We start from the raw sequence: 27,288 nt of genomic DNA, 5'->3' as shown, positions 1-27,288 counted from the left end.
AGGAACGGAGCGGAGGCAGCAGAGCCCCGCGGCCCCTTCCCCCCCCCCCCCCCCTCTCCCCCCGGCCCCTTCCCCCCCCGGCCGGGCCATGCTTTAACGGGACCGGTAACGGGGCCGTAGCCGGGGCGGGCGGAGCGGGGATCAACGGGCGCCCCCCCGCCCGGAGCGCGGCCGGGACGGGACGAGTATGCGGATCCTCTTCTTCTGCCTTCTGACTCTCGCTCATAGCCACGGCCAAGGTGGGGACCGGCACCGGGGGAACTGGGGGGGACCGGGAGGAGCGGGCATCGGGGAGCGGGAACCGGGAACCGGGCGGCGGCGGCGGCGTGGAGCCGCCCGAAGTGCGAGTCCCAACTCCGCGGGCACCGCTCCAGCCCCCGGTTGGGGTTCGGGCAACGGCTCCGCTCCCCTACCCCGTTGGCACCCGGTCCCGGTGGGATGAGAGCGGCTCCGGTCCGGCGCGGGGCGGGGGGCGGGGATGGATAAGTGGCGGCTTCGGGTCTCCCCTTCTCCGGGAATAGGCGGTTCGGACCCGGTCCCGGTAGAACCCCCCCCTTCCCCCTCCCTGCTGCACCTCCCGCCCGGCTGATGGTCGGTCCGGTCCTGGTGGACACCCCCCCACACACACGCACGCTTATTGTGGGGTTCTGATGGAACCGGGTCCGGTTCTCCCCACCCCCGGGGCTGCGCCTGTTCGCCCGGTTCTGGTCCTGTTGGATGCTCAGCTCGGGGTGGGGGGTGGGGGGGAAAGGTTTTGTCCGTCACCCCCCCCATCCCCCAAAATCTGGGTGCTGGGTGTCCCCCACCTTCCTCACCCCACCCTATCCTGGTCCCGCGGGGCTCCCGGTGCCGGTGGGGCCGGAGAATTTGGGGTGAGAAGTTGTGGGTGTCGGGACCCCCAGGGGCAGTGGGGTGCCCCGACGATGACTACCACATCACCACAGCTACTTGGGGGGGGGCACCCCGGGGCCGAGGGTGACGGGGGGGGGGGAACACCTGGTGACACTGGTGTGGAGCCGATCGGGGGCTACCGTCTGTCCGTCCGTCCATCCGTGGTGAGCGGAGGGGGTACCTCTGGGGGGCAGCGGCTCCCAGAGGGGCTGGGGGTAGCGTGGGGCTCCCTATTCCACCCCCCCCCACTTGCTTTCCAGGGTGTGCTGCAAACCAGGGGGGCAGCCTGAGCCCCCCCTTTCCCCTGTTTGACACCCCCCCCCCCCCAAAGGGCTACGCGGTGCCCTCTCAGGGAAACTGAGGCACGGGGGAGTTGTTCAGCCAAGGTCACGCGGAGCAAAAGGAGCAGAATTGGGGGGCACAGCCCCGCTGTCGTCGTCTGTCCCGTCCCCCCGCTCCCCTCCCAGGGCCTTCCTGCCCCACCACGCGAAGGGAGCGGGTAGCGCGCCATGCGTGTGGTGAGCTCGCGAGGTCTCAACCGCCTCCATCCCTCCCTGCCTGGCCTCCGGCTCCTTCCCGGCTGCAAAATCCAATCTAATTTTTAATTAAGGAGGGGGGGAGCATTGCTAAGATGCCAGGAGAAGAGGAGGAAAAAAAAAAAAGTCGACCCCGGGGTTTAAAAGGAGCATGCAAAGCCTCTTGGGGGACCAGGGGTGAGACACACACAGATCCCAGGGTCCACAGTGCAGGGCTGGGGGAAGCCACCGCGGGGCTCCGCTGCCCTCCCAGGAACAAAAGCACCCGCTCTCAGGTGCCATGTGGATGTCGTTGGCGAGAGGGGCCCAGCACCGGTATCGCTGCTTCGGCGGAGGGAAGAGGCGGATGGTGGTGTGTGTGTGTGGGGGGGGTCACATCTTGGGGCGAGGGATGCTGTGACCCCCCGGTTCCTCCTGAGCAGCCCCGTCCCATTGCGGTCTCCACCATCTAAGTTTTGCTCTTGCCTTCCAGACAAGCCTTGCTCTAAACTGGGGTGCTGGGGGGGGTGTGTGTGGGGGTGTCCTGCTGCTGTTGGGGGGCTAAATTTGGGGGTTCCCCCCTCCCAGAGCCGGGCTGGCCAGTGTGTGCGAGTTGGGGGGGGGGGGGGGGGGTTTGTCGGGGCCATTCATGTCGTTGCGCACAGAGATATTGAATGGGTTTCATCACTCTTCATTTCTCACTAAATAATTTTCTGTATCTTATCTAAATGAAACCCATTATTCTTCCCCCCGTTTCAATCACTCGCCGTGATTGCACCTCAAATTGAAATATTTATTCATTTTCTGGGCGATTCTTCTTCTCTTTCCTGTCTGTGCATTGGGTTTTTTTTTTTTTTTCATTTCACCACCTCCCCCCCTTCCCCCCCTTTTCCTTCTCAAAAGCAGCAAAATTGAAACAGCGGCGAGATGGGGGTTGAGGGAGGGGTGGCAGTGGGGGCTGGTGGCCCGGGGGCCACCCCAGTGTGCGGCTCTGAGCCCTGGCACGCTCGTTGCCTTTCCCGGCTGAGCCCCTCTCCCTTGGGAGTCCGTCACCGCTGATGGAGCAGGGGGTGGCACCGGGTGGTTTGAGGTCATTCTGGTTGTCCCTTGGCTGGTGACTTTTCCGGGCGAGCTGGGGTGGAGCTGGGATGGAGGGATTTGACCCTTTGGCCCCAAATTTCTAGGGCAGGAGGGATGGTGCCAGCGCACAGGGCCACCATGGCTGGCCCCAATGCGGGCTGTTAATTGCCCTTGGTGGCTCCCTGAGGTGCGAGGAGGCAAAGGAAGTTCCCGGTGGTCCCGGCACAGCCGGGGAGATGATGGGGACGGTGATGGGCACCTGCCCAGCCTCCCTCTGGTGAAGAGGCAGCAGCTCCACTCCCCACACACCGCCGGAGCCGCCGTGGCGTGATGTGGTTTGTAAGATGACCATCATCATCTGCTGCAGGGTAATAAAAGCCCCCAAGAGACGTTCCGGAGCTGAGACGTGGCGCTGGGGGAGAGGACGGTGGCCTTCACCCTCCCCCCCCCCCCCCCCCCATCCCTGGTGCTGGGGGCTGCGCCGGAGCTGGTGGCGTTCAGCATCGTGTCCTGGCTGGGGGCATTCGGGGACCAGAGATGATGCTGGTGGCTCTGCCTGACCCGCCACAGGGTCCCTGTGCCTCCCTTGGGTGCTTGCCTGGAGTGACACACACACACACACACACACACACACACACACGCACCCCATTCCTGCTCTCCCGGAGGAGCCAATCCATCTCTGGCTCTGGTTTGGCCTCGCTGCGGTGGCAGTGGCTGGGCTCTGCCTCGCCGTGTGTCCCCATACCCCCTGATGCCGCGTGGACCTGTGCCAGCCGTCCCCCACGTCCCCACCAGGCAGGACCTCGGCTCACCGCAATTGAACCTGACACCCCTCTGGACCCCCATCCCCAAAACCCCTCGGGGGGGGGGACGGGACATGATGGACGAAGCCGCAGTGGGTCACCCCCCACAGGTTCCCTGCAGCAGGATGACACCCCCATCCCAGGAAACCATTTTGGCAACCAGGACTGGGGCTCGTGGGCACTGGTGGGGTTCCACCGATGCTTTTCCCTTCTCCGGGAAGGGCTGAAGCCCCTTTTCCACCCTGGGGGTGCCTCCGTCTTTCCTCAGGGGAGCAGTGCAAGGGAGGGATGTATCACAGCCCCGCGGGAGGAGGGGTCCGGATCCGGCCCCAAGCTCTGCCCCGCTGCCTTCGGGGCTGGCAGGACGGGGCCCCCGCCACGGCAGCCACCGCCCCGTGCCGGGACTTGCCTGGGCAGCCCGTGCCAGGGCTGAATCACCCGCTGCCGTGCTGGGGCCCGGTTCGCCGGCAGGGAGGCAGCCAGCCCAGCCGCGGAGCCCACCCCCCCCTGCCCCCCCAGCAGCATCCTGCCTGTTTTCTACGGGACCCGGAGCCGTCCGTTTGTCCGTCTGTGGTGACCCTCTGGCAGCGCAACTGTCCAGAGGTGAAATCAGAGTCGTTGGGCGCCTCTCATCCCACCGACCAGAGCTGAGCGGCGTTAATTACATTCTGTCTTTTAATTTGGGATTGGTTTAATCCCAAGCCAGCTTTCCTCCTGGCCTACATCCTACTTGGGATCCTCCCACCTGGCTTGCCTGGATGCATGACCGTCCTGGTGAGAGCATCCCTTGGGATGCCGGAGCCGGCTCCAGATGCGGGGCCATGGCACGCGGTGGCTGCCCAGCCTCACTGCTCCTCTGCCATCGTCTGTGGGTCTGTCCGTCCATCCATCCATCCACCACGCAGCCCCCTGCCGTGCGGGCAACGTGGGGATTATAGCTAACTCTCCGTAAAGATTCCCCTAATTGCTTGCCTTACCTCAGGTTTTATCATCAAAGCATCCGTTATTCCCTCTCTAGCCTCCTTTTCTTTTTATTATCTCTTAATTAATCACTCTAGCTTTCACACTTAGCAGATAATTACAGTCTCCTGGGCACACAGCTCATTTTCATAACCTCCTGCTCCCAGCCAGGAGTGGGCACGGTGCGGAAGGGAAGGAGGTGATGAGCAGGGAAGACGGAGGGGACGAGGGACCATCCCACGCTGGCAGTGTGAGCCATGTCACTTCTCCGGGTGGCAGCGTGGCTACCGCGTCAGCCTGTGCATGGGTGAGTGGGCAATGCTGGGTACCAACCCACGGGGGAGGATGCTAAATGAGAAGCCCCCCGGGTACCACCCCACAGGGGATGATGCTTGAGTGAGGAAACCCCCAGGTATGAACACAAAGGGAAGGATGCTCAAGCGAGGAACCCCCCGGGTACCAACCCGCAGGGGAGGGTGCTCAGTGAGAAGCTGCCCAGGTACCAACCCTAAGGGGAGGATGCTCAGTGAGGAACCCCCCGGGTACGAGCACAAAGGGAAGGATGCTTGAGCGAGGAGCCCCCCCCAGGTACCAACCCAAAGGGGAGGATGCTCAGTGAGGAACCCCCCAGGTACGAGCACAAAGGGAAGGATGCTCAAGTGAGGAGCCCCCCGGGTACCAACCCACGGGGGAGGATGATGCTCAGGTGAGAAACTCCCCAGTTACCAACCCAAAGGGAAGGATGGTCAGCAAAGAGCCCCCCGGGTACCAACCCACAGATGACGATGCTCAGCGAGGAGCACCCCGGGTACCAACCCACAGATGAGGATGCTCAGCGAGGAGCACCCCGGGTACCAACCCACAGATGAGGATGCCCAGTGAGGAGCCCCCCCGGGTACCAACCCACAGAGGAGGATGCTCAGTGAGGTGTCCCCCCGGGTACCAACCCAAAGGGGAGGATGCTCAAGTGAGGAGCCCCCCAGGTATGAACCCACGAGGGAGGATGCTCGGGCAAGGAGCGAGGCTGAGTGATGGGGCAGAGTTAAGGGTGTCTGGAAAAAAGATGGAGCTCTAGTCCGGGCTCCAGCCTGGACTTTGTTGGGATGCATCTGTTGGGACTGGGAGTTGGAAAATGAGCTCTCTTCCACCCACCCGCCACAAAAGTCCCGTCGGCGTGGCATTGGCCGTGGCGCAGCTGGTGACGCCAGGCCCCGGTGGCAGGCTGGATCCAGCGATGCTGGAGGTCGCTGCTGTGAGGGGATGGCGGGAAGGAGGGATTTAAAGAGCAAACCCACTCAGGGAAGGCACAGGGAAGGGAAAAAGGGGGAGAGAGGCCTTTTCTGCAAGGGCTGGGACATAAAGGGCTGCCAGCGCTGCCATGGCAACGGGCGGATTATGATCCAAATGGAAATCAAAAAAAGAGGGGGGGGGAAGCGAAAGAGTGGAGTAAAGGAGGAGGGGAGGAAAAACAACTTTTATTTCCAATCGGAGAGGGGTTGTGCGCCTTGGAGGGGTTGCCATAGGAACGGCAAAGAAAAGGAGCTGGGGAAAGTGTGCGTGCGGGCGTGCAAGGGAGCGTGCGAGCGTGGGTGTGCAAGGGAGTGCGCATGTGCTGGGCGGGGGGGGGAGAGAGGGAGCCGTGGTGGATGTGCAAAGGGAGCATGCATGCACGTGGGTGTGCAAAAGGGGGTGGCAGGCGTGCACTCCACGGTGCCCACGGGAGCTTCACCGCCACGCTGGGTGACACGGGCAGAGCGGCGCAGAGGAGTGGGACGAAGGCTGCGGTGTCATGTGTGTCGTCCCGTCCCGTCCCCCCCCCCCCCGCAGCGAGCCCCATCCCATGGGAGCTGCGGGATTTTGGGGCACCCAGGTCGCCCCTTCTCCAGGTCACCTCCGAGCATCCTTGTGGGTGCACGCTACGCTAGGTATGGGAGCACCATGGTGCCGGAGATGGGAATATCCTGGTGCTGCTGCCGGGCTTGCAGGGTGCTGAGGACAATGTTGGGCTGGTGTGGGTGCCCTGGTCTGGTCTGGTTGCCTGAGCTGGTGTGGGAGCCCCTCTCCCATCACACCCCCAAGCAGAGCAAGACCCCCTTAACCCCTTAAAAGCTGGTGGTGGGGGGGGCTCTGGCCTCCTCCTCTCTTGCTTCCTCCCTTCCCTTTTTGTTTTTTTTTTTTTTTTTTTTAATTAAAACAAAAAAAATACACACACACACACACACACACCCCCCCGACCTTTCAAGTGGATTTGATGTTAAAGAACAGCTTTAACCATCCGAGAGGGGATTTCCCAGTCTCGGATGTGCAGAGCTCCATCGGGTGTCTCCTGGGGAGGGCTGTTGGGGTGCTGAGCCCCCCCCCTCCCCGGGCTGGGCCAGTGGGCTGCTGGCGGCGTCTCGGGGGCTTACGATGGGATTGGGGGGGGGGGGGGACGGGGACATGCAGGGTGATGGGATGGGGTGAAGGCAGGAGGGTGGCAGTGGGGAAACTGAGGCACGAAGCTCTTGGCTTTTCCCCCATGGATGTGGGGGGACCCCCCCCTCCCCTCCATGGAGGGCCCCGGTTCTGCCCAGCTGGTTCTGCCCTCCGCGGCGTTGGCCCCGAAAAGCTGGGGGAGCAGCGAGAAGCAAGCCCCAAAATTAAATTTCCCACCCCAAAATGCCCCCCCCCTCCAGCTCCTTGGCTGGGATCTCAGCCTCCCCAGCTTTGGGGTCTCAGCCCCCCCCCTCCCCCCCCCAGCTTTCCCCCTGCGGGAGGGGTGCGGGGAGTTGAGGGTTAAGCTCTGGGGTTGTGGTTTTTTTTTTCTTTTTTTTCCTTTCTCTCTCTCTCCCCCCCTTAGTCTTCCAGAGAGCCTTGGCAGGAAATTCCTCAAATTCCAGGCTTGTGGGATCATCGCTGGGCTCTGACCGCAGGAGCGGGGAGCGGGAGCCAGGGCTGCTCCCTCCAACTCCAGCTTCTCCTGGAGCGGGAATGGCAGAGCCCCAGAGGGGAGGGTGGGCTGCCTGTGTCCCCATCCCCCCCCCTCTACCCCTTCCCCCCCAAAAAAATCCGGGGTGACCCCACTGGGTGACCCGCTCCCCCCATTGGAGCCACGATGCTCCTCATCCCCGCCGAGCTGCGGGGAACCCAGTGTCCAGTTTGGGGTGACCAAACTGGTGTGTGTGTTGGGGGGGGCTCAACCTTCCATGGGACACCTCCCCCCCACAAATATCTCAAGTGGCTCAAGTGGGGTGGTGGGACACAAGAGCCCCAAATTCTCAAGGGGAAGGGGGGGGATAGGGGGCATGGGGGTGGTTTAGGGGTGCGATGTGGCAGCCGGGGTTCCCCTATGGGGTTGGGGGAGGGCTCCTACCCCACTGTGTGTGTCCCCCTTCCCCCATTGCTGCCGGGGCACTGCCGCCGTAGGGTTGGTAAAGGAGCCAAAATTCCTGCCTGGATTCTCCCTTTGGGAGCAGAGAGGGAAGGGGAACACCCAGGCCGGGGGGACAATTTGGGGCCCCCACCCCGTTGGGGGTCAAGTGGAGGGGGACACCAACCCGTGACCCCATCCCCACCCCTTCCAACCCATTTCCTCCAGGATTAAGGTTTTTCTTATAAAATCCCGTTCGCCGGGGCCGGAAAGCGCTGCCAACTGCCATCGGAGATGCGGAATTGAACCTCATCTCGGTAGCGATGCTCAACGGTGCCGCCTTTACTGGTCGGGACCGGTGGCAGCCATGGGGAAACTGAGGCACGGCGTGGGGTATGCGTGCCCCAACGCACACGTGGTGTTGTGTGTTTGTCCCGTCGTTCCTCCCCCCACCCCCCGGTCCTCTGACTCATCCTTTTCCATATGTCGGGAAGTGGAGGCCCATAGCAGAGCTTCGCGCTCCCACAGCTGCTTGTTCCGATTCAATGTGAATGATAATCCCATTATTAAGAGATGTCTCATTAAGACATCTGTAACGAGAAGCGCTTACCAGCAGCTTGGTGGAAGGATGCCAATGCTGTTTAAATTTATTTTTTTTTTCTTCCCCCTTCATTAATGATTAGGGATTTTTATTCCCCCCCCCTTGTTTTTTCCCAAAGAAGAGCTCCCCTCCCCCACCCCACGCACGCGCGCACACACACACACGCACAAACAAAAGTCTTAATTAGACATTGTTCCTAACAGGGATATTACACAAATTAATTAAACTCAAGCCAATAAACAGCACTGCCCCATAATTCTGACAGCCCCAGAAATGAAGAGGGAATAACAAGGGGGGAGGCACCGCCGGCTCTTTCTGTCTGCTGGGGGGGGTGAGGGGGGTGTGTGCTGACGCCTGGGTGCCCCCATGGCACCATGGGGGGGGTCTCGGGGGCCGGGGGTCTGCACTGCGGCAGTGGGGTTCTGACCTGGGGACCCACTGGCTTTGGTCCCCACTGGGGGATGCTGGGGGTCCCTGGGCACATTGCATGGGGGGGCTCCTGGGGGGGGGGACGACACACACCACTGGGGGATGCTGGGTGTGGGGGACCACTGGGCAGGGGGGGATGCTGGCTCTGGTCCCCACTGGGGGATGCTGGGTGTCCCTGGGCACATTGCATGGGGGGGCTCCTGGGGGGGACGACGACACACACCACTGGGGGATGCTGGGTGTGGGGGACCACTGGGCAGGGGGGATGCTGGCTCTGGTCCCCACTGGGGGATGCTGGGTGTCCCTGGGGACATTGCGGGGGGGTGGAGGGGTATGCTGGGGGTGGGGTATGCTGGGGAGGGGAGGGGGGTGACCCCGGGAAACCCGGGTGGGAGCAACATCTACAGCCTCCCGCACATCTGCAGCCCAGGCCTTTGTTTGGCAGCGGTGCAAAGGGCAGCGCTGGGGGGGGGGGGAGGAGGAGGAGGAAGGCTGGGGTGCGAAGGCAGCTCCCATCTGCGCCCTTCCCCCTTCTGCGGAGTCTCTGAGCACCAAAGACCCCCGGGACCCACCGCCCCAGCGGTGCTATGGGGCCGAAGGAGATCATTTTGGGGTGGCACGGGGGTGTCCGCCCTCCCCCGGGGCGTGCGCAGGGCTGCACACGCCGGCACACACGTGTGCACACACATGGCCTGCGCTCACGCTCCCGGTGCTGACAGGGCCAGATATTGCCGGGCACGCACATGCACGCGCACGCATGCATTGGAAGCACACAGGGTGTGCGTGCACACACACACACACACACACACGTGTTCCCACACAAGCACACAGCCCCTGCATGCACACACACACACTCCTGTGCGAGCACACGGCTGGTACACACACACACACTCCTGTGCAAGCACATGGCTGGTACATGCACACACATGCACACGCACATTCCTGTGCAAGCACATGGCTGTACACACACACACACACATTCACATACACACACCCATGTAAGCACACGGCTGGTACATGTCCCCCCGTGCCCCCCACATCCCCCTGTGCCCCCCACATCCCCTTGTGCCCCCCGCATCCCCCCGTGACCCCCACATCCCCCCTGTGCGCCCCCATGCCCCCGTGCCCCCCCACATCCCCCCGTGCCCCCCACATCCTCCCTGTACCCCCCCCCCATCCCGCTCCTGCCTGCAGCTCCTGCCACTGTCAGGGCAGGCAGAGACTTTGGGGGGGGTCTGGGGGGGGGTCTTTGTCTCCCTCCCACCTGCCCCGCACTGGGAAAGGCCCCGTCAGCCACCTGAAGTTGGTGGAAAAACTCAGCCCCATTCTGCTGCCGTGAAAGGGGGCAGCCAGGCAGAAAGACAAAGGGCTCGGCTGGCCCCGAGCGGGGCAGCGTGGGGGGCACAGGGGGATGTGGGGGGCACAGGGGGATGTGGGGCACGGGGGGATGTGGGGGCACGGGGAGATATGTGGGGGATGTGGGGGGCACAGGGGGATGCGGGGGCATGGGGGGATGTTGGGGGCACAAGGGGAATGTGGGAGGCACGGGGGGATGTGGGGGGGCACGGGGGGGCACAGGGGGGATGTGGGGGGCACGGGGGGACCCCCAAAACCGGTGGGATGAACCCTCGGTACCTCCTCGGGGTGGGATGGTGGGGGCAGGACACCCCCCTGGACCCTCACACATGGCCTCAGGGACGTGCACACCCAGCCATGTGGGGCCCTGGACCACTCCGCACCCCCCGCCCCCCCCCCCCCCAGCCTGGCTCGTTTGCTGTACCGCACTAAAGCAATTCATTTATTTCCATCTCTATTTTCTCTCTCTGCCCGGGCGCCGGTTTGTATTTTATTGGCATCTTCGCAGCGCTGAAAGTAATGTAATTACGAGGGGAATTTATATGTTGTTTCGTAAGTAGGGAGTTCATTATTATTTTTTTTTTAATATATATTATTATTAGGTGGGGAATATTTAAGGCTCCGCGGGAAGGAAAAATAGAAACCAATTCCACCACGTCATCTCCCCCCAGTATTTATGCCTCTTTCCCAACGAGATTTTAATTGGAAATTGTTTTGCACAGTCCCCGCGTTGTGTATTTTTAACCCGCATCTAATGATGACCCGGGGCCTCCGGGGGACGGCGGTATCCTTGGGCTGATGGACCCCTATCTCCCTTTGCTCTCCCCCTTCTCTGTGCCTCAGTTTCCCCGTGAGGGCGATCAGTATCTCCTGGGGACCGCGGCAACCGGAGGATGTTGCCCAGGGGAGCGGTACCCGGGGTACCAGGTACCACGAGCATCCCTCCGTCGGGATGAGCTTGATGGGATCCGACATGGAGGTGCCGGCGCAGTACGGCAGCGCCCATCTCGCTGCCCAGGGAATAATCGAGGTGGAATATTTGATGGGATGGGAAACGAGCTGCTTGAATTTGTTGCGGGATCGGTGTCACCCATGATGGCAGCTGGGCCGGGGAATGAGAAATTGGGAGGTTGTGGGAGAAGCCGGTGCCACGGTGGCGGAGGGGGTGACATGGCACATGGGTTTGCTGGGAACACGGGGGGGATGGCAGAGCCGGGGGTCACCGCAGGCGCTTAGGTGGCATGGAGGGGATGGGGAGCCCCGATCCCAATGGGCGCCTGTCCTGCATCCTGCTGCGCCTGGGGGGATGCCGTGCTGGGGTGGTACAGTCAAGGTGACCCCGGTGGGGACCCGGGGAGGCAGTGGGGACCTGGCACAGCCGAAAGCGTGTGGGGAGGAGAGGCGGCGGGGCCGGGGGAGGGGAACCAATCTCCTCCTCATTTGTTTTTATAATTTTTGCCTTTTAAAAAATGAAAATAACTGGAGCATCCTTTCCCCGGAGAGCTTCGCTACCACCAGCTTCGGGAGCGGGGAGTGGAGGCGGGGAGAGGCACAGAGCGGCCCTCGCCAGCACCCTGCCAGCATGCCGGGGACGCTGGGGACACCCAAGTGTCCCCCAGCCGGGGGAAACTGAGGCACAGAATGGCCATGGAGGGGGGGGTGGGCGGTTTGCGTAAACCATGCCTGGTTTACCCCTCGGGGGGGTGGGGTGGGGTGGGTTAAAACAACCCCGTTTCTGCCACCGCCATCACACGTACAGACTTAATGGGGTCACACGCGGCGGCCACCGGGGACGCTCAGCTGGGCGAAGCGACGTCCCCCGAGACGGTGGCAGTGGGGTGGCTGAGGGCTGGGCTGGATGCGGCCCTGTCCCGGTGCCTCCCAAGCCTGGGTGCTGGGCGCTCGCCAACGATGCGCTGGCGTCATATGATGGTGTTGAAATACTTTCCGTTCCTGCCGGGATGGGGAGGACCCGCCAGTGCCGGGAGCGGAGCCAGGGCGCAGGGTCCGGAGGCAGCCGGGATGGGGACGGGGACAACAGGCTGCTGAGGATGCTGGAGTGGCAGGGATGGGGATGGGGACAGGGACAACTGACCGCCGAAGATGCTGGTGTGGTGGGAATGAGGACAACTGGCCGCCGAGGATGCTGGCATGGTGGGGATGGGGATGGGAGTGGGGACAACAGGCCACCAAGGATGCTGGCATGGTGGGGATGGGGACAACTGGCTGCTGAGGATGCTGGCATGGCAGAGATGGGGACAGGGCAGGAGTGGGGACAACTGGCCGCCAAGGATGCTGGCATGGTGGGGATGGGGACAACTGGCTGCCAAGGATGCTGGCGTGGTGGGGATGGGGACAGGAGCGGGGACAACTGGCCGCCGAGGATGCTGGTGTGGTGGGGATGGGGACAAGTGGTCACCGAGGATGCTGGCGTGGTGGGGACGGGGATGAGGACAACCAGCCACTGAGGCTGCTGGCACAACGGGGATGCCGCCAGGTCCCCGCGCATCCCGGAGTAGCGGCTGCGGGATTCAATTAATGAGGAATTAAAGGAGAGTAATATTCAATTAATGTCAATCAGAGCGGGATTACCGGAGAGAGATTTTGGTCAAATGGGGTCGATGCCTTTTTGAGGAGGATGCACCGGGGGCTGGTAACAACGCTGGGGGGGAGGGACAACAGAACTTTGACCCCCAAATCGAGTGACCAGCACCAGGATGGGTCACCGGCTGCCAGTACCCCCGGCATAACCATGCCAGTACCCCCAGCATGACCACACCAGTATCCCCAGCATCACCATGTTGGTACCCCCAGCATCACCGTGTCAGTACCCCCACCATCATTATGTGGGTACCCCCAGAATCACCATGCCAGTATCCCCAGCATCACCATGCTGGTACCCCCAGCATCACCGCTCTGGTATCCCCAGCATCTTCACGTCAGTACCCCCGGCATCATCAGGCTGGTACCCCCAGCATCTCTATGCTGGTGACCCCAGCATCACCACACCAGTACCCCCAACATCACCATGCCAGTACCCCCAGCATCGTCACGCTGATACTCCTGGCATCACCACACTGGTACCCCCAGCATCACCACATTAGTACCCTAGCATCTTCATGCTGGTATCCCTGGCATCACCACACTGGTACACTTGGCATCACCATGCCAGTATCCCCAGCATCACCGCACCAGTATTCCCAGCATCACCATGCCAGTAACCCCAGCATCACCACCCTGGTACCCCCGGCATCACCGTGCTGGTACCCCTAGCACCATCATGCTGGTACCCCCAGCATCACCGTGCCAGTATCCCCAGCATCACCATGCTGGTAACCCCGCCATCACCACACCAGTACCCCCAGCATCACCACACCAGTACCCCCACCATCACCATCCCATGGTCCCCCCCCCCAACTCTGGAACTGCTCCGGCTTTGCCCTCCCCTCCTCCCCTCCAGCCACGGTAGCGTTCCAGCGCTGGGAGGAAAGAGAAGAAAATAGAAGAGGGCATTGAGTGCCTTCGAAGAAGGAGCGGAAGTGGCTTTTCCTGCCAAGCTGCTCTCCACGCAGGCGGCTCGGCCTCTTCCCGCCTGGTGCTGTCGTGCTGGGGTAATCGCGGCGAAGGAGCCTCATAAATTCTTCATGGCAAGAGGGACCCTCTTGAGCAAATATCAATTTACTGGTTGGGAACCACGGGTGAGCGTGCCGCTGGGTCAGGCGGCCGCCCGTTGGGTCCCCATCCTGCCAGGGGTCGGCGGTCACCGGGGGATGCTGTGGGGATATCCCCGAAGTGAGGAATCCCCCCTCGGGAAATCTCGCCGGCGCCTTGTCCCAGCCCCGCTCCCCATCCCTAGGATCAGGATAGGCCCCTGCCACCGCGCTGCCACCCCATGACCCCCCCCCCGCCCCCAAGGGACATGCAGGGTTGGGGGGTGACCGTCCCCACCAGCCACCCGTGTCCCTGCCGCGAGATGTGACCGGGTTTAACTGAAAGACCCAAATTGCCGGAGCCTAAAATAGCCCCCGACGCCGAGTGGAGCAGGGAGGGGGAACGCGGAGACGTGCCAGGGCCCATCACGTCTCGGCGGCAGCGCGTCCCTGCAGCAAGACGCGGCACCCAGCAGGATGGGACCCCCCCACAGGGTCCCCGTCCCCCAACCCCTCAGCGGGCCACAGTGCCGCCGGCTGGGGCTGAGCTCAGCCCCCATGCTGTGCCTCACTTTCCCCACGCAGCTCAGAGGGTTCCCCTCCATCGCCAGTTCCCCGTCAGGTTATTTCGGGGGCGGCTGCGGCGCTTACGCTTCTCTGTTTTTTTTGTTTTTTTTTTTTTTTATTATTTTCCATCCCATCACCTCGCGCCGGGTGACGAGTGGCTCGGGGCGCCGGCGCCGGGGCCGTGACGGCGGTGACAGTGATGGGGATGGGGACAGGAGCGATGGATGATGCCCCCATCCACAGCATCCAGCCGCAGTCTCATCCTGCTCTCCTCTCCCATCTCTCCCTTTCTGCTCTGCCGGGCAGGGCCACAAGGAAACCAAATCCTCTTTTCTCTCCCGCAGAATAAAACCAGTGGAGGGTCTGTTGGTTATTTCTTTTTTTCACATCCCCCCCGTCTTTTTTTTTTTTTTTTAATCAATATAAATAGAAGCGAACAACTTGGGAAGAGGAAGTGGGGGGGGAAAGGCTTAAATTTAAAAGCAGCGAGAAGAGGAAGGGGAGGAGGGGAGATAAAATAATAAAAAAAATTTAAAAAATAAAAAAAAGGAAAAAAAACCCTCTAGCGCGAGAGAGAGATTTAGCTCCATCTGAAAGCTGTCAGCGCGAATAAAAAGCTTCTCTTTGAACCCTGAGTTTAATAGCGAGAGGAGAGAGAGGGAGATTGGAGCCGCAGCCCCGGGGCTTAATCAGCCCTTCATTTGATAAATAGAGGGAGACAGGGCCGGGAGTGGGGCTCCGTGCCACCCCCAGGTCCCTGCGCCAGGCTGGGGAACACGGCGAGCCACGCATGAGCCATGCGTGAGCCATGCGTGAGCCATGCGTGGGGCGCCGGGGTACGGCAGAGCCCTGCGGGGACACCGCCACTCGCCCCTGCCCGGGCATGCTTGTGTGTTTCCATGCATGTGTGTATTCCCATGCACATCCTCTGGGTCCAGTCCTGTTCAACTGGGTCCAGTCCTGTTCAATATATTCATCAACGACTTGGATGAGGGGATAGAGTGTGCCCTCAGCAAGTTTGCTGATGATACAAAGCTGGGAGGGGTGGCTGACACACCAGAAGGCTGTGCTGCCATACAGAGAGACCTGGACAGGCTGGAGAGTTGAGCGGAGAGGAATCTTATGAAATTCAATAAGGGCAAGTGTAGGGTGCTGCACCTGGGGAGGAATAACCCCCTGCACCAGTACAGGTTGGGGGCTGACCTGCTGGAGAGCAGCTCTGTAGAAAGAGACTTGGGAGTCCTGGTGGACAACAGGATGACCATGAGCCAGCAATGTGCCCTTGTGGCCAAGAAGGCCAATGGCATCCTGGGGTGCATCAAGAAGAGTGTGGCCAGCAGGTCGAGGGAGGTCATCCTCCCCCTCTACTCTGCCTTGGTGAGGCCGCATCTGGAGTACTGTGTCCAGTTCTGGGCTCCGCAGTTCAAGAAGGACAGGGAACTGCTGGAGAGGGTGCAGCATAGGGCTACCAAGATGATCAGGGGACTGGAACACCTCTCTTATGAAGAAAGACTGAGGGAATTGGGTCTCTTTAGTCTGGAAAAAAGACGCTTGAGGGGGGACCTGATCCATGCTTATAAATACTTAAAGGGTGGGTGCCAGGAGGATGGGGCCAGGCTCTTTTCGGTGGTGCCCAGTGACAGGACAAGAGGTAACGGGCACAAACTTGAGTAGAGGAAGTTCCACCTAAACATGAGGAGGAACTTCTTTACCTTGAGGGTGGTAGAGCACTGGAACAGGCTGCCCAGGGAGGTGGTGGAGTCTCCATCTCTGGAGACATTCAAATCCCCCCCCCCCCCCCCCCCCCGTGCCCGCTGCAGGGTGAGGAGCGGGTGGCATCAGATGCGCCGAGGTGCCAGCGCTTCATGGTAGATGGCATGATGAGGCCAGAGGGGGGAGTTACGGTGGCGTGGCGTGGGGGGAGGGGGGGGAACATGGCGGCATGGGAGGCACGGCGGCGTGGGGAGTGTAACACCAAGGCCCCACACCATGGGAAGACTTTCGGCACTCACTGTGCCGCCGCAATCGCTCTGCCCGCAGCCTCCCCCGCGCCCGCTGGCCCCGCATCGCCCTCCGCCAGACTAAACAGCCCTTTGCCCAGCAGAACTGGCAGTGCAGGGGGTTCCTTGATGAGGGGGGGGGAAATATTCGAGCAATATCTTGGGACACCCAGCAAAGTCGCTTCGAGGAGAGGAGGGCAAGGGAAGGCGGCGGGCATCGTGCGCTGATGGCTCCCGCGCTCTGACAACAGTCTCCAGCACCCCACCTCAGCTGGCATGGGGTGGATGGCACCAGCACCCATCGGTCCCTGCCCTGGGGAACTGCCGCGTGGGGCGCCGGGGGGCAGGAGGGTCCCGTCGGTGGGCGTTTGGGTGCTTGGGGACAAGCGGGTGGTGATGGGCGGAGGGCATTGGTGGCGGTCGTGTCCCCTCCACACCGGGTGGGTACCACAGGGCGTCCCCGCTGCGGCGGTGCCCTTGTCCTGCCGGGGAGAGGGAGCTGCTGCCCCAGGGCAGCTCACAGCTTAAAAACCCACCCGCAGCCGATCATCCGCTGCCGGGATTAACAGCCGAGCTGGAGTTTGCTGGGGCTGGGCAGGGGCAGCAGCACCCGCAGCGGGGACACTGGCAGCGCTGGAGGAGGGCAGAGCACCCAGAGCGGGCAGCTCCTCGCTGCCTGCCCTCGGCACCGCCATCTGCTGAAAACATCACCCGCACCGTGCCATGACAGCACCATGCCATGCCAGCATAGTGCCAACATGGGGCCATGCCAGCCCTGCATCGTGCCAACTCCATGCAATGCCAGACTGGTGCCATGGCAGCCCGGTGCCAATCCAGTGCCATGCCAGCACCGAGCCATGGCAAACCAGCGCCAGCCTGGTGCCATGGCAAACTGGTACCAGCCTGGTGCCATGCCACACCAGTGCTATGTCAGCGCTGTGGCATGCCAGCCTGGTGCCATGGGAAACTGGTGCCTGCCCGGTGCCATGCCAGACCAGTGCCATGCCAGGACCATGCCATGCCAGCCCCGTGCCATGGCAAACCAGTGCCAGCCCAGTGCCACACCGCTCCCTTGCCATGCCAGCCCAGTGCCAGCACGGTGCCATGCCAGCACCATGCCATAGCAAACTGTTGCCCACCCGGTGCCATGCCAGACCAGTGCCATGCCAGGACCATGCCGTGCCAGTCCCATGCCATGCCAAACCGGTGCCAGCCAAGTGCCACACCGCTCCTTTGCCATGCCAGCACAGTGCCAGCACAGTGCCACGCCAGCACCATGCCATGGCAAACTAGTGCCTGCCTGGTGCCATGCCAACCCTGTATCATGCCAGCCCGGTGCCAGCCCAGTGCCATGGCAAACCCTTGCCATGCCAGCCTGGTGCCAGCACAATGCCATGCCAGCACCCCAGCACCATGCCATTGCAAACTGGTGTCCATCTGGTGCCATGCCAGCCCTGTGCCACGCCAGCCCGGTGCCATGCCCACGCCAGCCCAGCGTGCCCATGGGGCAGGCAGAGGGCTGCAGGTCCCCCCCACACTGTCTGGCAGGCTGCTTCCACTGCCGCCGCCGCCTGCGCCTCCTCCTGCCTGTTGTGCTCCCCCTTTCCCGGGCTCTGATCTTCCCTCTCGCCCACCTCTCTCCAGGCACCTCTCACTTTGATCTCCACTCTGCTTTTTATTTCCCCCTCCCCTCGGCCCCCCCATCCCTTCGCCATCCCTCTCCCTCCTTCCCTCCCCTCCTTCCCTCGCCTCTCCCACTCTCTCCTTCCCTTCATCTCCCTCCCTGCCTCCATCCCCACTCTGTCTCCCCTCCTTGGGGGGGGGACAGGACATTGGGCAGAGGGGGTCTGGGGGGCGGTGGAAGGGGGTCAGCCCAAGTTGGGGGGGAGCAGTGATTGTCCCCAAAGCACCGCAGTGGGCTGCAGGTCGCCGGTACACAGCCAGCACGGTGGCCAGGCCTGGGTGCTGCACCCTCTTGTGCCGGGGTGCCCTGTTGCGGGAGGGGGGCTGATCCGGGAGTGTCCTATCCCAGGGATCCCTGTGTACCACTTCCCAGGCATGCTGAGGTGCCATGTCCTGGAGAGCCTGGGGTGCCTGATCTGGGGGTACCCCATCCCGGGGATCCTGGGTGCCGTGTCCTAGCGATCCTGGGGTACCAGGTCTCAGGGATCATGGGATGCCCCATCCCAGCGATTCTGGGGTGCCCCGTCCCGGGGATCCTGGGATGCCTGATCTGCAGGTACCCCATCCCAGGGATCCTGTAGTTCCTGATCCAGGGTTCCTGGGTGCTATGCCCTGGCAATCCTGGGGTACCAGGTCCCAGGAATCCTGGGGTGCCTGATCCAGGGGTACCCCATCCTGGCAACCCTGGGGTGCCCCATCCCAGGGATTTTAGGGTGCCCCATCCCGGCTATCCTGGGTACCATGTCCCAGCAATATCAGCATACCAGGTCCCAGGGATCATGGGGTGCCCCATCCTGGAGAACCTGGGGTATCCCATCCCAGGGATTCTGGTTGCCATGTCCCAAGGATCCAGGGGTGCCCCATCCCAGCGACCCTGAGGTAGCCCATCCTGGGGATCCTGGGTGCCATATCCCAGCGATCCTGGAGTGCCCCATCCCAGGGATTCTAGGGTAGCCCATCCTGGGGATCCTGGGTGCCATGTCCCAGGGATCTGAGGGTACCAGGTCCCAGTGATTGTGGGATGCCCCACCCCGGGAATCCTGGGGTGCCTGATCCAGGGGTACCTCATCCCAAGGATTCAGGGGTACCCCATCCCAGCGATCCTGGGGTTCCCCATCCTGGGGATCCTGGAGTACCCCATCCCAGGGATTCTGGGATACCACGTCCCAGCGATCCCAGGATACCAGGTCCCAGGGATCTTGGGGTACCCCGTCCTGGGGTTTCAGGGATGCCCGATGCTGGTTCTTGCGCTGTACCTGTTGGCACAGCCTGGCACCAGGGCATGCTCTCCAGCTCGCCCTGCGGATCGCCGTACCCCACCCCATGCCAGGACCCGCGGGCAGGCGCTGGGGTGCCAGTGGCGGATCGGTCGCCCATGGTGAGGAGGACTCCAAGCGCTAGCGTATCCCGTCCCCCTCGGTGGGGACAGGCAGCCCAGCTGCGCCTTGGCACCGCGGCATCCTCAGGGCCGGCACGGAGTGGGTGCTGCTGGGAAGGGAGGCAGGAGCCCACCCAGGCTGCAGCGCGGGGATTTCGGGAGCTGTTGGGGGCTTTGCGGAATCAAAGGCAGGAGGGAGCCCGGAGCCCCCCAGCTCTGCAGGGACGCAACACAAACTGGGGACAAACCTGAGCAGGTCAGGGCATGCGAGGTGTGGCTGTGCCCAGCACGGCCATGGCGAGGGCACGGGGCACCCCGTGAGTGGCACAGCCATGCTGTGCCGTGCCGTGCCAGGTCCAGCGGGGCCACGCAGGTGGAAGCCATGCTGGGGACTTAGTGGCTTCATTATCTGCAGCTTGCTCATCCCCAAAAGGGATTGCTGCCTCCCCCTCTCCCGCACCGTGGCAGAAAGCATCGGAATATTTTAGAAAATAGGCTTTTAAGCAGGGAAAACCGCTGGGGAGAGGCAGCTCCGCCACCACGATGCCCCTCTCCCCATCCTCTCCCCGGGGCTGGCAGCACACACACGCGTGTGTCAGGTACACCCCACATGTTTCCCCCCCCTCCCTTCCTGGTCGCGTCCTGCTCGATACCCGCTGGCCGCGTGACGGGCGCCATGCCGAGGCACCGAGATCAATCCCAGCTGCTGCGTGGGGCACGGGCTCGGGGGCGCAGCAGAGCCTGGCTTGGGTGGGTCCCACACCCCCCGCGGCCCCCCTGAAAACTCCAGGGACTGTGAGCAGTTGTGGGGGGGGCCCTGGCAGGGCTGTGCTGGAAGCAGCTCCGCGGCGCTGGAGCCACCGGCATGACAGAGCACCGAGCGCTACCAGCACGGCCGCCGGCGTGCATGGCACCCCTGGCGCTGGCTGAGCCCCTTCCTCTGTCCCCAGTGGCGCAGACGCGATTCGTGGAGGAGCCGGAGGACCAGACGGTGGTGGCTGGCCAGAAGATCATCCTCTCCTGCGTGGTGCTCAATTACTCCGGGATCGTGCAATGGACCAAAGACGGCCTCGCCCTGGGGATGGGGCAGGGGCTCAAAGGTACACGCGGGGTGGTGGGTGGCTCTGGGGACGTCACTGCGTGGGGCAGGGGCTGTCACTGCGCAGGAGGCTCTTGGGTGTTACGTCCCCTGCGTCGCTGCATCCCTCCGCCCGGTTTCCCAGGTCCCCGTGCAGCATCACCGACTGCTGCAGGGCCGGGGCCACGTGCCCCAGCAACGAAGCACCGGCTGTGGCTGAGTGCCCGCGCTTGGCTCCTTTCTGCGCACACTGGGGTCCCTGTGTGCACTGCGGTCCCTGCACGCACTGAGGTCCCTGTGTGCACTGGGGTCCCTGCACGTACTGGGGTCCCTGCATGCAGTGGGTTCCCTGTGTGCACTGGGGTCCCTGCATACACTGGGGTCCCTGCATGCACTGGGGTCCCTGCACGCACCAGGATCCCTGTATGCACTGGGGTCCCTGTGTGCACCAGGATCCCTCTGTCCCACTGGGGTCCCTGCATGCACTCAGGTCTCTTCATGCACTCAGGTTCCTGCGTGTACTGGGGTCCCTGCACATAGCAGTATCCATGCGCGCACTGGGGTCTCTGCACACACTGGACTCCCTGCATGTACTGGGTTCCCTACACACACCAGGGTCCCTGCACACACCCAGGCCCCTTTGTGCACCGGGGTCCCTGTGTGCATTGAGCATCCCACGTGTCCCAGGCATCCCCTGTGTGCCAGGTCCCCACCCTGTCCCCACCGGGGCTGGCACCAGAGACCTGCCTGCAGGCCAGCAGCCCCCCAGTCTGCCCAGGCTGTACCCAAACGGGCAGGAGCTGCTTCTCCATGAACAGGGGGTTCCCTCCCGCAGCGGCCCCTCCTCCTTGAAAAAGGTGCCCGGGAGCATCCCCCCAGCCCTGGAGAATTTGGGGGAACCCCATCCCCTCCATGCTGACCCCAACTCCCCGGTGCTGTCCCCACAGCCTGGCCGCGCTACCGCATCGTGGGCACGGCTGACTCGGGCCAGTACAACCTGGAGATCACCGACGCCGAACTCTCCGATGACGCCGTGTATGAGTGCCAGGCCACCGAGGCCGCGCTACGGTCCCGCCGGGCCAAGCTCACCGTTCTGAGTAAGGAGACAACCACTCCTCCCCCCCCATACTCCATGTCCCCCACCATGCCCCATGATCCCCAGCGTGCCCCATGGCCCCCATGCCATCGCAGGCAGCACGGCCGCTCGCAAGCATGGGAAAGGCTGGCGCTGCCTGCGCTGCCACCCTCCCCCTTCCCTCCGGCAGCCTGGATGTGCCATTATCTTTAATGCCTTAATCTATATTCACGCCGTGGCTGAGTTACGGGACCTACGAGTGCAGTAACTTTGATTTCCCTGACTTTTGTGTCTTGTAAAAAAAAAAAAAAAAAAAGGAAAGAAGATGCTGGAGCCGCAGCGGAAACATTGCATGAATGGGGTTTTGGGGAAGATTTCTTGCTTTTCTTTTTTGTTTGTTTTTGTTTTTGTTTTCCTCTTTCTCCTTCTTCCCCTGGCACTGAAATTCCCATTAGAAAGACGGGAGATAAAAGGCGCGTGAGTAGGAGATGTGGCTGGGGTAGTGAGCAGTGTGCCTCTCCCTGCACCGCAGCCGCTGGAGCATCTCCCTGTGCCCCCGGGCAGGGGACGGTCCCCAGGAACCCCCAGCCCGAAGGGGTCATGCTTGTCCTGGGGGGGGGGGGGGGGGGGGGGCGGAGGGGGAGGAAGGGCTGTGACCTGCCCCCAGCATTTTGGGGTGGCAATGCCAAAGCCGGGGGTACCCGGGGTCTCCGCCATCCCCTGCCAAGCTCAGTGGGGTCCCCTCTGCGTCCCCTGTTCACGTGGGGCTCAGCTGGGGCAGGGCAGGGGGGTCCCCAGGCAGAGGGGTCCCCCAGCAGAGGGGTCCTCAGGCAAGGGGGGTCTCCAGGCAGGAGGGTCCCTGGACAGGGGGGGTCCCCAGATAGAGAGGTCCCCAGGCGGGGGGGGTCCTCAGGCAGAAGGGGCCGCAGGCAGGGGGTCCCTGGACAGGGGTTCTCCAAGTAGGGGGGTCCGTGGGCACAGGGGACCCTGGGCAGAGGGGTCCCCAGACAGAGACATCTCCAGACGTGGGGGTCCCTGGGCAGAGGAGGTTTATATCGGGGTCCCCAGACAGGCGGGTCCATCCCTTTCTGCCCATCCTCCAGCCGCACTCCTCCAGCCAGACACCCAGTCCCCATTCCCACCGTTACCACCAGTTCCCAGGGGCGCTTTGCAAACAGCCGAGGCCGTTCCAGCCACACGGCACACACGGCACGAACGCCCCCACCACGACCCCCCCATCGCCAAGCACCCCATGTCAGGGACACCCTAGCCCAGCCCCCTGCCCCGACTTCTGCTGGCGCAGGGTTTCCTTCCCGACACCAAATGACGCCTTTACCTGTCCTGGAGAGCCAAGCCCTAATAAATCAGTAACGGGGCTTTAGCTCCTGATCAAAAAGGGGATTAATACCCACGCGGCGCCAGTCTGGTTGACGCTCCGCTGGGAGGTCTACCTCCGCTGCCCTTAATTGCCCTCCCTTTATCAGAGAAGGATCAATTTTGTAGCACAACGCGGCGCGGAGCGGGGTCTGCCCATGCCCGAGACTCCCAGCAGCCAGCACCCACCCCGCTGTCCCCTCTCCCCTCTGCAGTCCCCCCCGAGGACCCCACCATCGACGGAGCCCCCGAGATCCTCTTGCGTGCGGGGACGCCGTACAACCTGACCTGCCGGGCACGCAGTGCCAAGCCTGCGGCCACCATTGTCTGGTACCGAGATGGGCTCCAGCAGGATGGAGCCATCACCAGCACGGTATGGGGACACGCTGGGATGCCGTGTCCATCCCCTCCACCCCATGCCGTGCCTTGGCGTCCCCAGCACGGTGCTGGGAGCCAACGGGGTCCATCCCCTTTCCCCGGCAGGAGGTGTTGGCCGACGGCAAGCGGGAAACGACCACCAGCCAACTCGCCATCAACCCAACCGACCTCGACATCGGGCGGGTGTTCTCCTGCCGCAGCACCAACGACGCCATCCCGGCGGGCAAGGAGACCTTTGTCAAGCTCAACGTTCACCGTGAGTCGGTGTCGGTGGCAGAGGGGATGATGCGTGCGTGGCGGTGGCACTGGGGGTGTAGCTGGGGCAGGGCAGGGAGCCAGGGATGAGTTCTCGGGGTACGTGGGCATCGTGGGGTGCCTGGGGGACCCCAGCCCCGTGGATGGAGCTGGGTCCCTGCAGAGGAGGGGGATTCACGCAGTCCCACCAGGTCGGTGCCAGGCTGGAGGCGGGAGGCCAGACAGGGACTTGGTGGTGAACACCGACCTCCAGTGGCTGCTGCGGAAAGGCTCTGCCCTGCCGGGGCCCGGCACCCACCACCAGCACCCACACCCGGCGGGGATAGCGGGTGCCCACAGCGAGCACCCACAGCAGGCAGGGATGCTGGGTGCCCATGGCAAGCACCAACAGTGAGACGGGATGCTGGGTGCCCGTGGCAAGCACCCACACCGGGCAGGGATGCTGGGTGCCCACAGTGAGCACCCACACCGGGCAGGGATGCTGGGCACCCACAGCGAGCCCCCATGATGAGCAAGAATGCTGGGTGCCCACACCGGGCAGGGATGCTGGGCACCCACAGCGAGCACCACCCACACCGGGCAGGGATGCTGGGTGCCCACAATGAGCACCCATACTGGGCAGGGATATGGGGCACCCACAGCAAGCACCCACACTGGGCAGCGATGCTGGGTGCTCATGGTGAGCACCCACAGTGAGAAGGGATACTGGGTGCCCATGGCAAGCACCCACACTGGGAAGGGATGCTGGGCACCCACAGCAAGCACCCACACCGAGCAGGGATGCTGAGTGCTCACAGTGAGCACCCACACTGGGCAGGGATGCTGGGTGCCCACACTGGGAAGGGATGCTGGGTGCCCACACTGGGAAGGGATGCAGGGCACCCACAGCGAGCACCCACACTGGGCAGGGACACCGGGTGCCCACACCAAGCATCAGAGCTTTTGGGATCTCCTATGCCGCGGGCAGTGCGGGGAGGGGGATTCTCCCTTTGTCCCTTCTCCCTCTGCCACGCTGACGCTGTGCCAGTGCCCGTGATGGCTCCGTCCGCCCTCCCGCAGATCCCCCGACTGTCACCCTATCCATCCAACCCCAGACGGTGCAGGAGGGCGAGAGGGTTGTGTTCACCTGCATGGCGACCGCCAACCCCGAGATCAAAGGCTACAGGTGAGGGTTCCCCAGGAGGTCCTTCCCCAACCTCCTGGCTTGGCTTTGGCATCAGACGGGGACGGGGATGGGGACAAAAGGGGCCGTGGGGGTCCTGCACACCCCTTGAATGCTCCCGCCTCGGGTCTCTGCCCCCCCCTTCAGGTGGGCCAAGGGGGGGGTGATCATTGAGGACGCCAAGGAGAACAAGTACGACACGCAGGTGGATTACACCTTCTTCACGGAGCCCGTCTCCTGCGAGGTGCACAACGACATCGGCAGCACCAATGTCAGCACGTTGGTGGACGTGCACTGTGAGTGGGGCAGCTTCCCCCCCCCAGCCGCCCCAATCCTGCCCGGCACCCCCAGGCTGCTGCCACCCCACCCTGGCTCTGCTCCTCACCCTCTCCCCCATCTCTCCAGTTGCCCCTCGGATCGTGGTGGACCCCAAACCCACCGTCACAGATATCGGCTCTGATGTGACGCTGACGTGCGTGTGGTCCGGCAACCCTCCACTGACCCTCACCTGGACCAAAAAGGAGTCCAACATGGTAAGGGTCCAGCAGCTGAGCTCAATGGGGGGCTGCTGGGGGGGTCCCGTGCCCCCTCCCTGATGCCCCCACGGCACTTGCACCCAGGTCCTGAGCAACAGCAACCAGCTGTATCTGAAGTCCGTCACGCAAGCTGACGCGGGGCAGTACATCTGCAAAGCCATCGTCCCCCGCATCGGTGTGGGCGAACGCGAGGTCACCCTCTTCGTCAACGGTGAGTGCCACCCCTCTATCCCCCCCCCAGGCGCCAGACACCGATCCAGGACACGGTTGCGATGCCCATGATAAGCGGTGCGGCATGCGTGTCCCCCCCACCTCAACCTGGAGTTTCGGTCAAGCTCCTCCTGCCCCCCACCACCATTGCCTCCCGCAGGTCCCCCCATCATCTCGAGTGAGGCCGTGCAGTACGCGGTGCGTGGGGACCGCGGCAAGGTGGAGTGTTTCATCGGCAGCACGCCACCCCCGGACCGCATCGTGAGTGCCGCAGTGGGGGGACGCGGGGCGGCAGGGGGCACTGGGGACCATGCTGAGCTGCAGGTGCTGACGCAGCCCCCTCTCCCCCACACCGTTGGGACCAGGCGTGGGCCTGGAAGGAGAACATTTTGGAGGCAGGGACACTGGAGCGGTACACAGTGGAGCGGACTAACACAGGCAGCGGGGTCCTCTCCACCCTCACCATCAACAACGTCATGGATGCCGACTTCCAGACCCGCTACAACTGCACAGCCTGGAACAGCTTCGGGCCGGGGACTGCCATCATCCAGTTGGAGGAGAAAGGTAACACCGGCAACGGCACCGCGGCTGCCGGGTGAGGCCGGCGAGGCCTCAGGCGTTGCAGGCAACGGGGTTTCAGCGAGGGCAGGCACCCTCCTGCCGCGCCCACATCCTGGCAGTGCCCCTGTCCCCTGTCCCCAGCTAACATCTCCCTGTCTCCTGTAGAGGTCTTGCCCGTGGGCATCATCGCCGGTGCCACCATCGGGGCCAGCATCCTCGTCATCAGCTTCCTTGTCGCGCTCGCCTGCTTCCTCTACCGGCGCCGGAAAGGAAGTGAGTGGGGGACACAGGGAGTCTGCAGTCACCGTGGGGTGGTACCCATGGTGGGGATGCCACCCACGGGGCGGGAGCAGGAGGATGCTGCTGGCGGCCGCCTCCATCCCCCGTCCCGCATGTCCCCAGGCCGTAAGGACGTCACCCTGCGCAAGCTGGACATCAAGGTGGAGACGGTGAACAGGGAGCCCCTGACGCTGCATGCCGACCGCGAGGAGGACACAGCCAGTGTCTCCACGGCCACCCGGGTCATGAAGGCCATCTACTCGGTAAGGGACACCCCACGCCACGGGGTCACCCTTCAGCATCCTTCCCCACGACAGGATGGATGGGACTGGGGAGGAACGAGCCCATCTCTCCCCTCCTTTCCTGCAGTCGTTCAAGGACGACGTGGACTTGAAGCAGGACCTTCGCTGTGACACCATCGACACCCGCGAGGAGTATGAGCTCAAGGTCCGGTGATGGTGCCGGGGCGCGTGGGGTGTAGAAAAGGGGCAGATCTCCCGGTTTTGTCCCAGGTCGGGTGGCTGCGGGATGCTCAGCAGAGGGGAAAGGACTCGTGGGTCCTCTCAGCGCATCATCCCCCTCTCCTCACAGGACCCCACCAACGGCTACTACAACGTCCGCGCCCATGAGGACCGCCCATCCTCCCGCACCGTCCTCTACACTGACTACCGCAACCCCGGCCCGGCGCGCTACGACACCCGCCCGCCCTCCCGCCTCTCCCACTCCAGCGGTTACGCTCAGCTCAACACCTACAGCCGTGGTCCCGCCTCTGACTACAACGCCGAAGCGGCACCAGGTCCCGGACCCCCTCCCGGCACGGCGGGCGGCGAGACGGCAAGTCAACTCTCCTACGAGAACTATGGGGGTCACGCCGCCTTCCCGGCCAGCGCCGGTTACGCCACCTATCGCCTGGGGTACGGCCAACCCCCTGGCCTGGACCGGGCACCCTACGATGCCTACGACCCCATGGGCAAGTATGCCAGTGCCACCCGCTTCTCCTACACCTCCCAGCACTCCGACTACGGGCAGCGCTTCCAGCAGCGGATGCAGACGCACGTCTAGGGCAGGCAGGGGCTGGCAGGCAGCGCCGAAGTCGGGACACACACACACACACACAC

The 27,288-nt window shown here is 63.2% G+C and overlaps 1 protein-coding gene across 2 annotated transcripts; it reads left to right on the top strand.

Moving 5' to 3' along the window:
• On the top strand, positions 1 to 27,288 carry KIRREL1 (kirre like nephrin family adhesion molecule 1). 2 transcript variants are annotated; one of them, XM_082496225.1, is made up of 15 exons: positions 1 to 239; positions 20,213 to 20,362; positions 21,288 to 21,437; positions 23,005 to 23,162; positions 23,273 to 23,423; positions 24,482 to 24,587; positions 24,732 to 24,880; positions 24,990 to 25,117; positions 25,205 to 25,331; positions 25,491 to 25,591; positions 25,696 to 25,894; positions 26,057 to 26,164; positions 26,294 to 26,433; positions 26,540 to 26,617; positions 26,762 to 27,288. In XM_082496225.1, exons 1-15 carry the CDS (start codon positions 188 to 190, stop codon positions 27,230 to 27,232), a joined length of 2,268 nt encoding a protein of 755 aa, XP_082352351.1. In that variant the 5' UTR covers positions 1 to 187; the 3' UTR covers positions 27,233 to 27,288. The 2 variants fall into 2 exon arrangements, with proteins under 2 accessions (XP_082352351.1, XP_082352350.1); XM_082496224.1 differs by lacking the exon at positions 1 to 239 and having other exon boundaries at positions 19,763 to 20,362.

This window comes from Vanellus vanellus (genome assembly GCF_965231255.1).
Source record: "Vanellus vanellus genome assembly, chromosome: 27".
Taxonomy (NCBI): Eukaryota; Metazoa; Chordata; class Aves; order Charadriiformes; family Charadriidae; genus Vanellus; species Vanellus vanellus.
The sequence above is the reverse complement of the archived record's forward strand: the minus strand, read 5'-3'. Positions and strand labels throughout refer to the sequence as shown.

Coding starts and splice junctions, on each gene's coding strand:
- KIRREL1 (XM_082496224.1), top strand. CDS start 20,128: ATGACAGAGCACCGAGCGCTACCAGCACGGCCGCCGGCGTGCATGGCA. Junction 26,165..26,293: donor CTACCGGCGCCGGAAAGGAA/GTGAGTGGGGGA, acceptor GCATGTCCCCAG/GCCGTAAGGACGTCACCCTG. Junction 26,434..26,539: donor TCATGAAGGCCATCTACTCG/GTAAGGGACACC, acceptor CCTTTCCTGCAG/TCGTTCAAGGACGACGTGGA.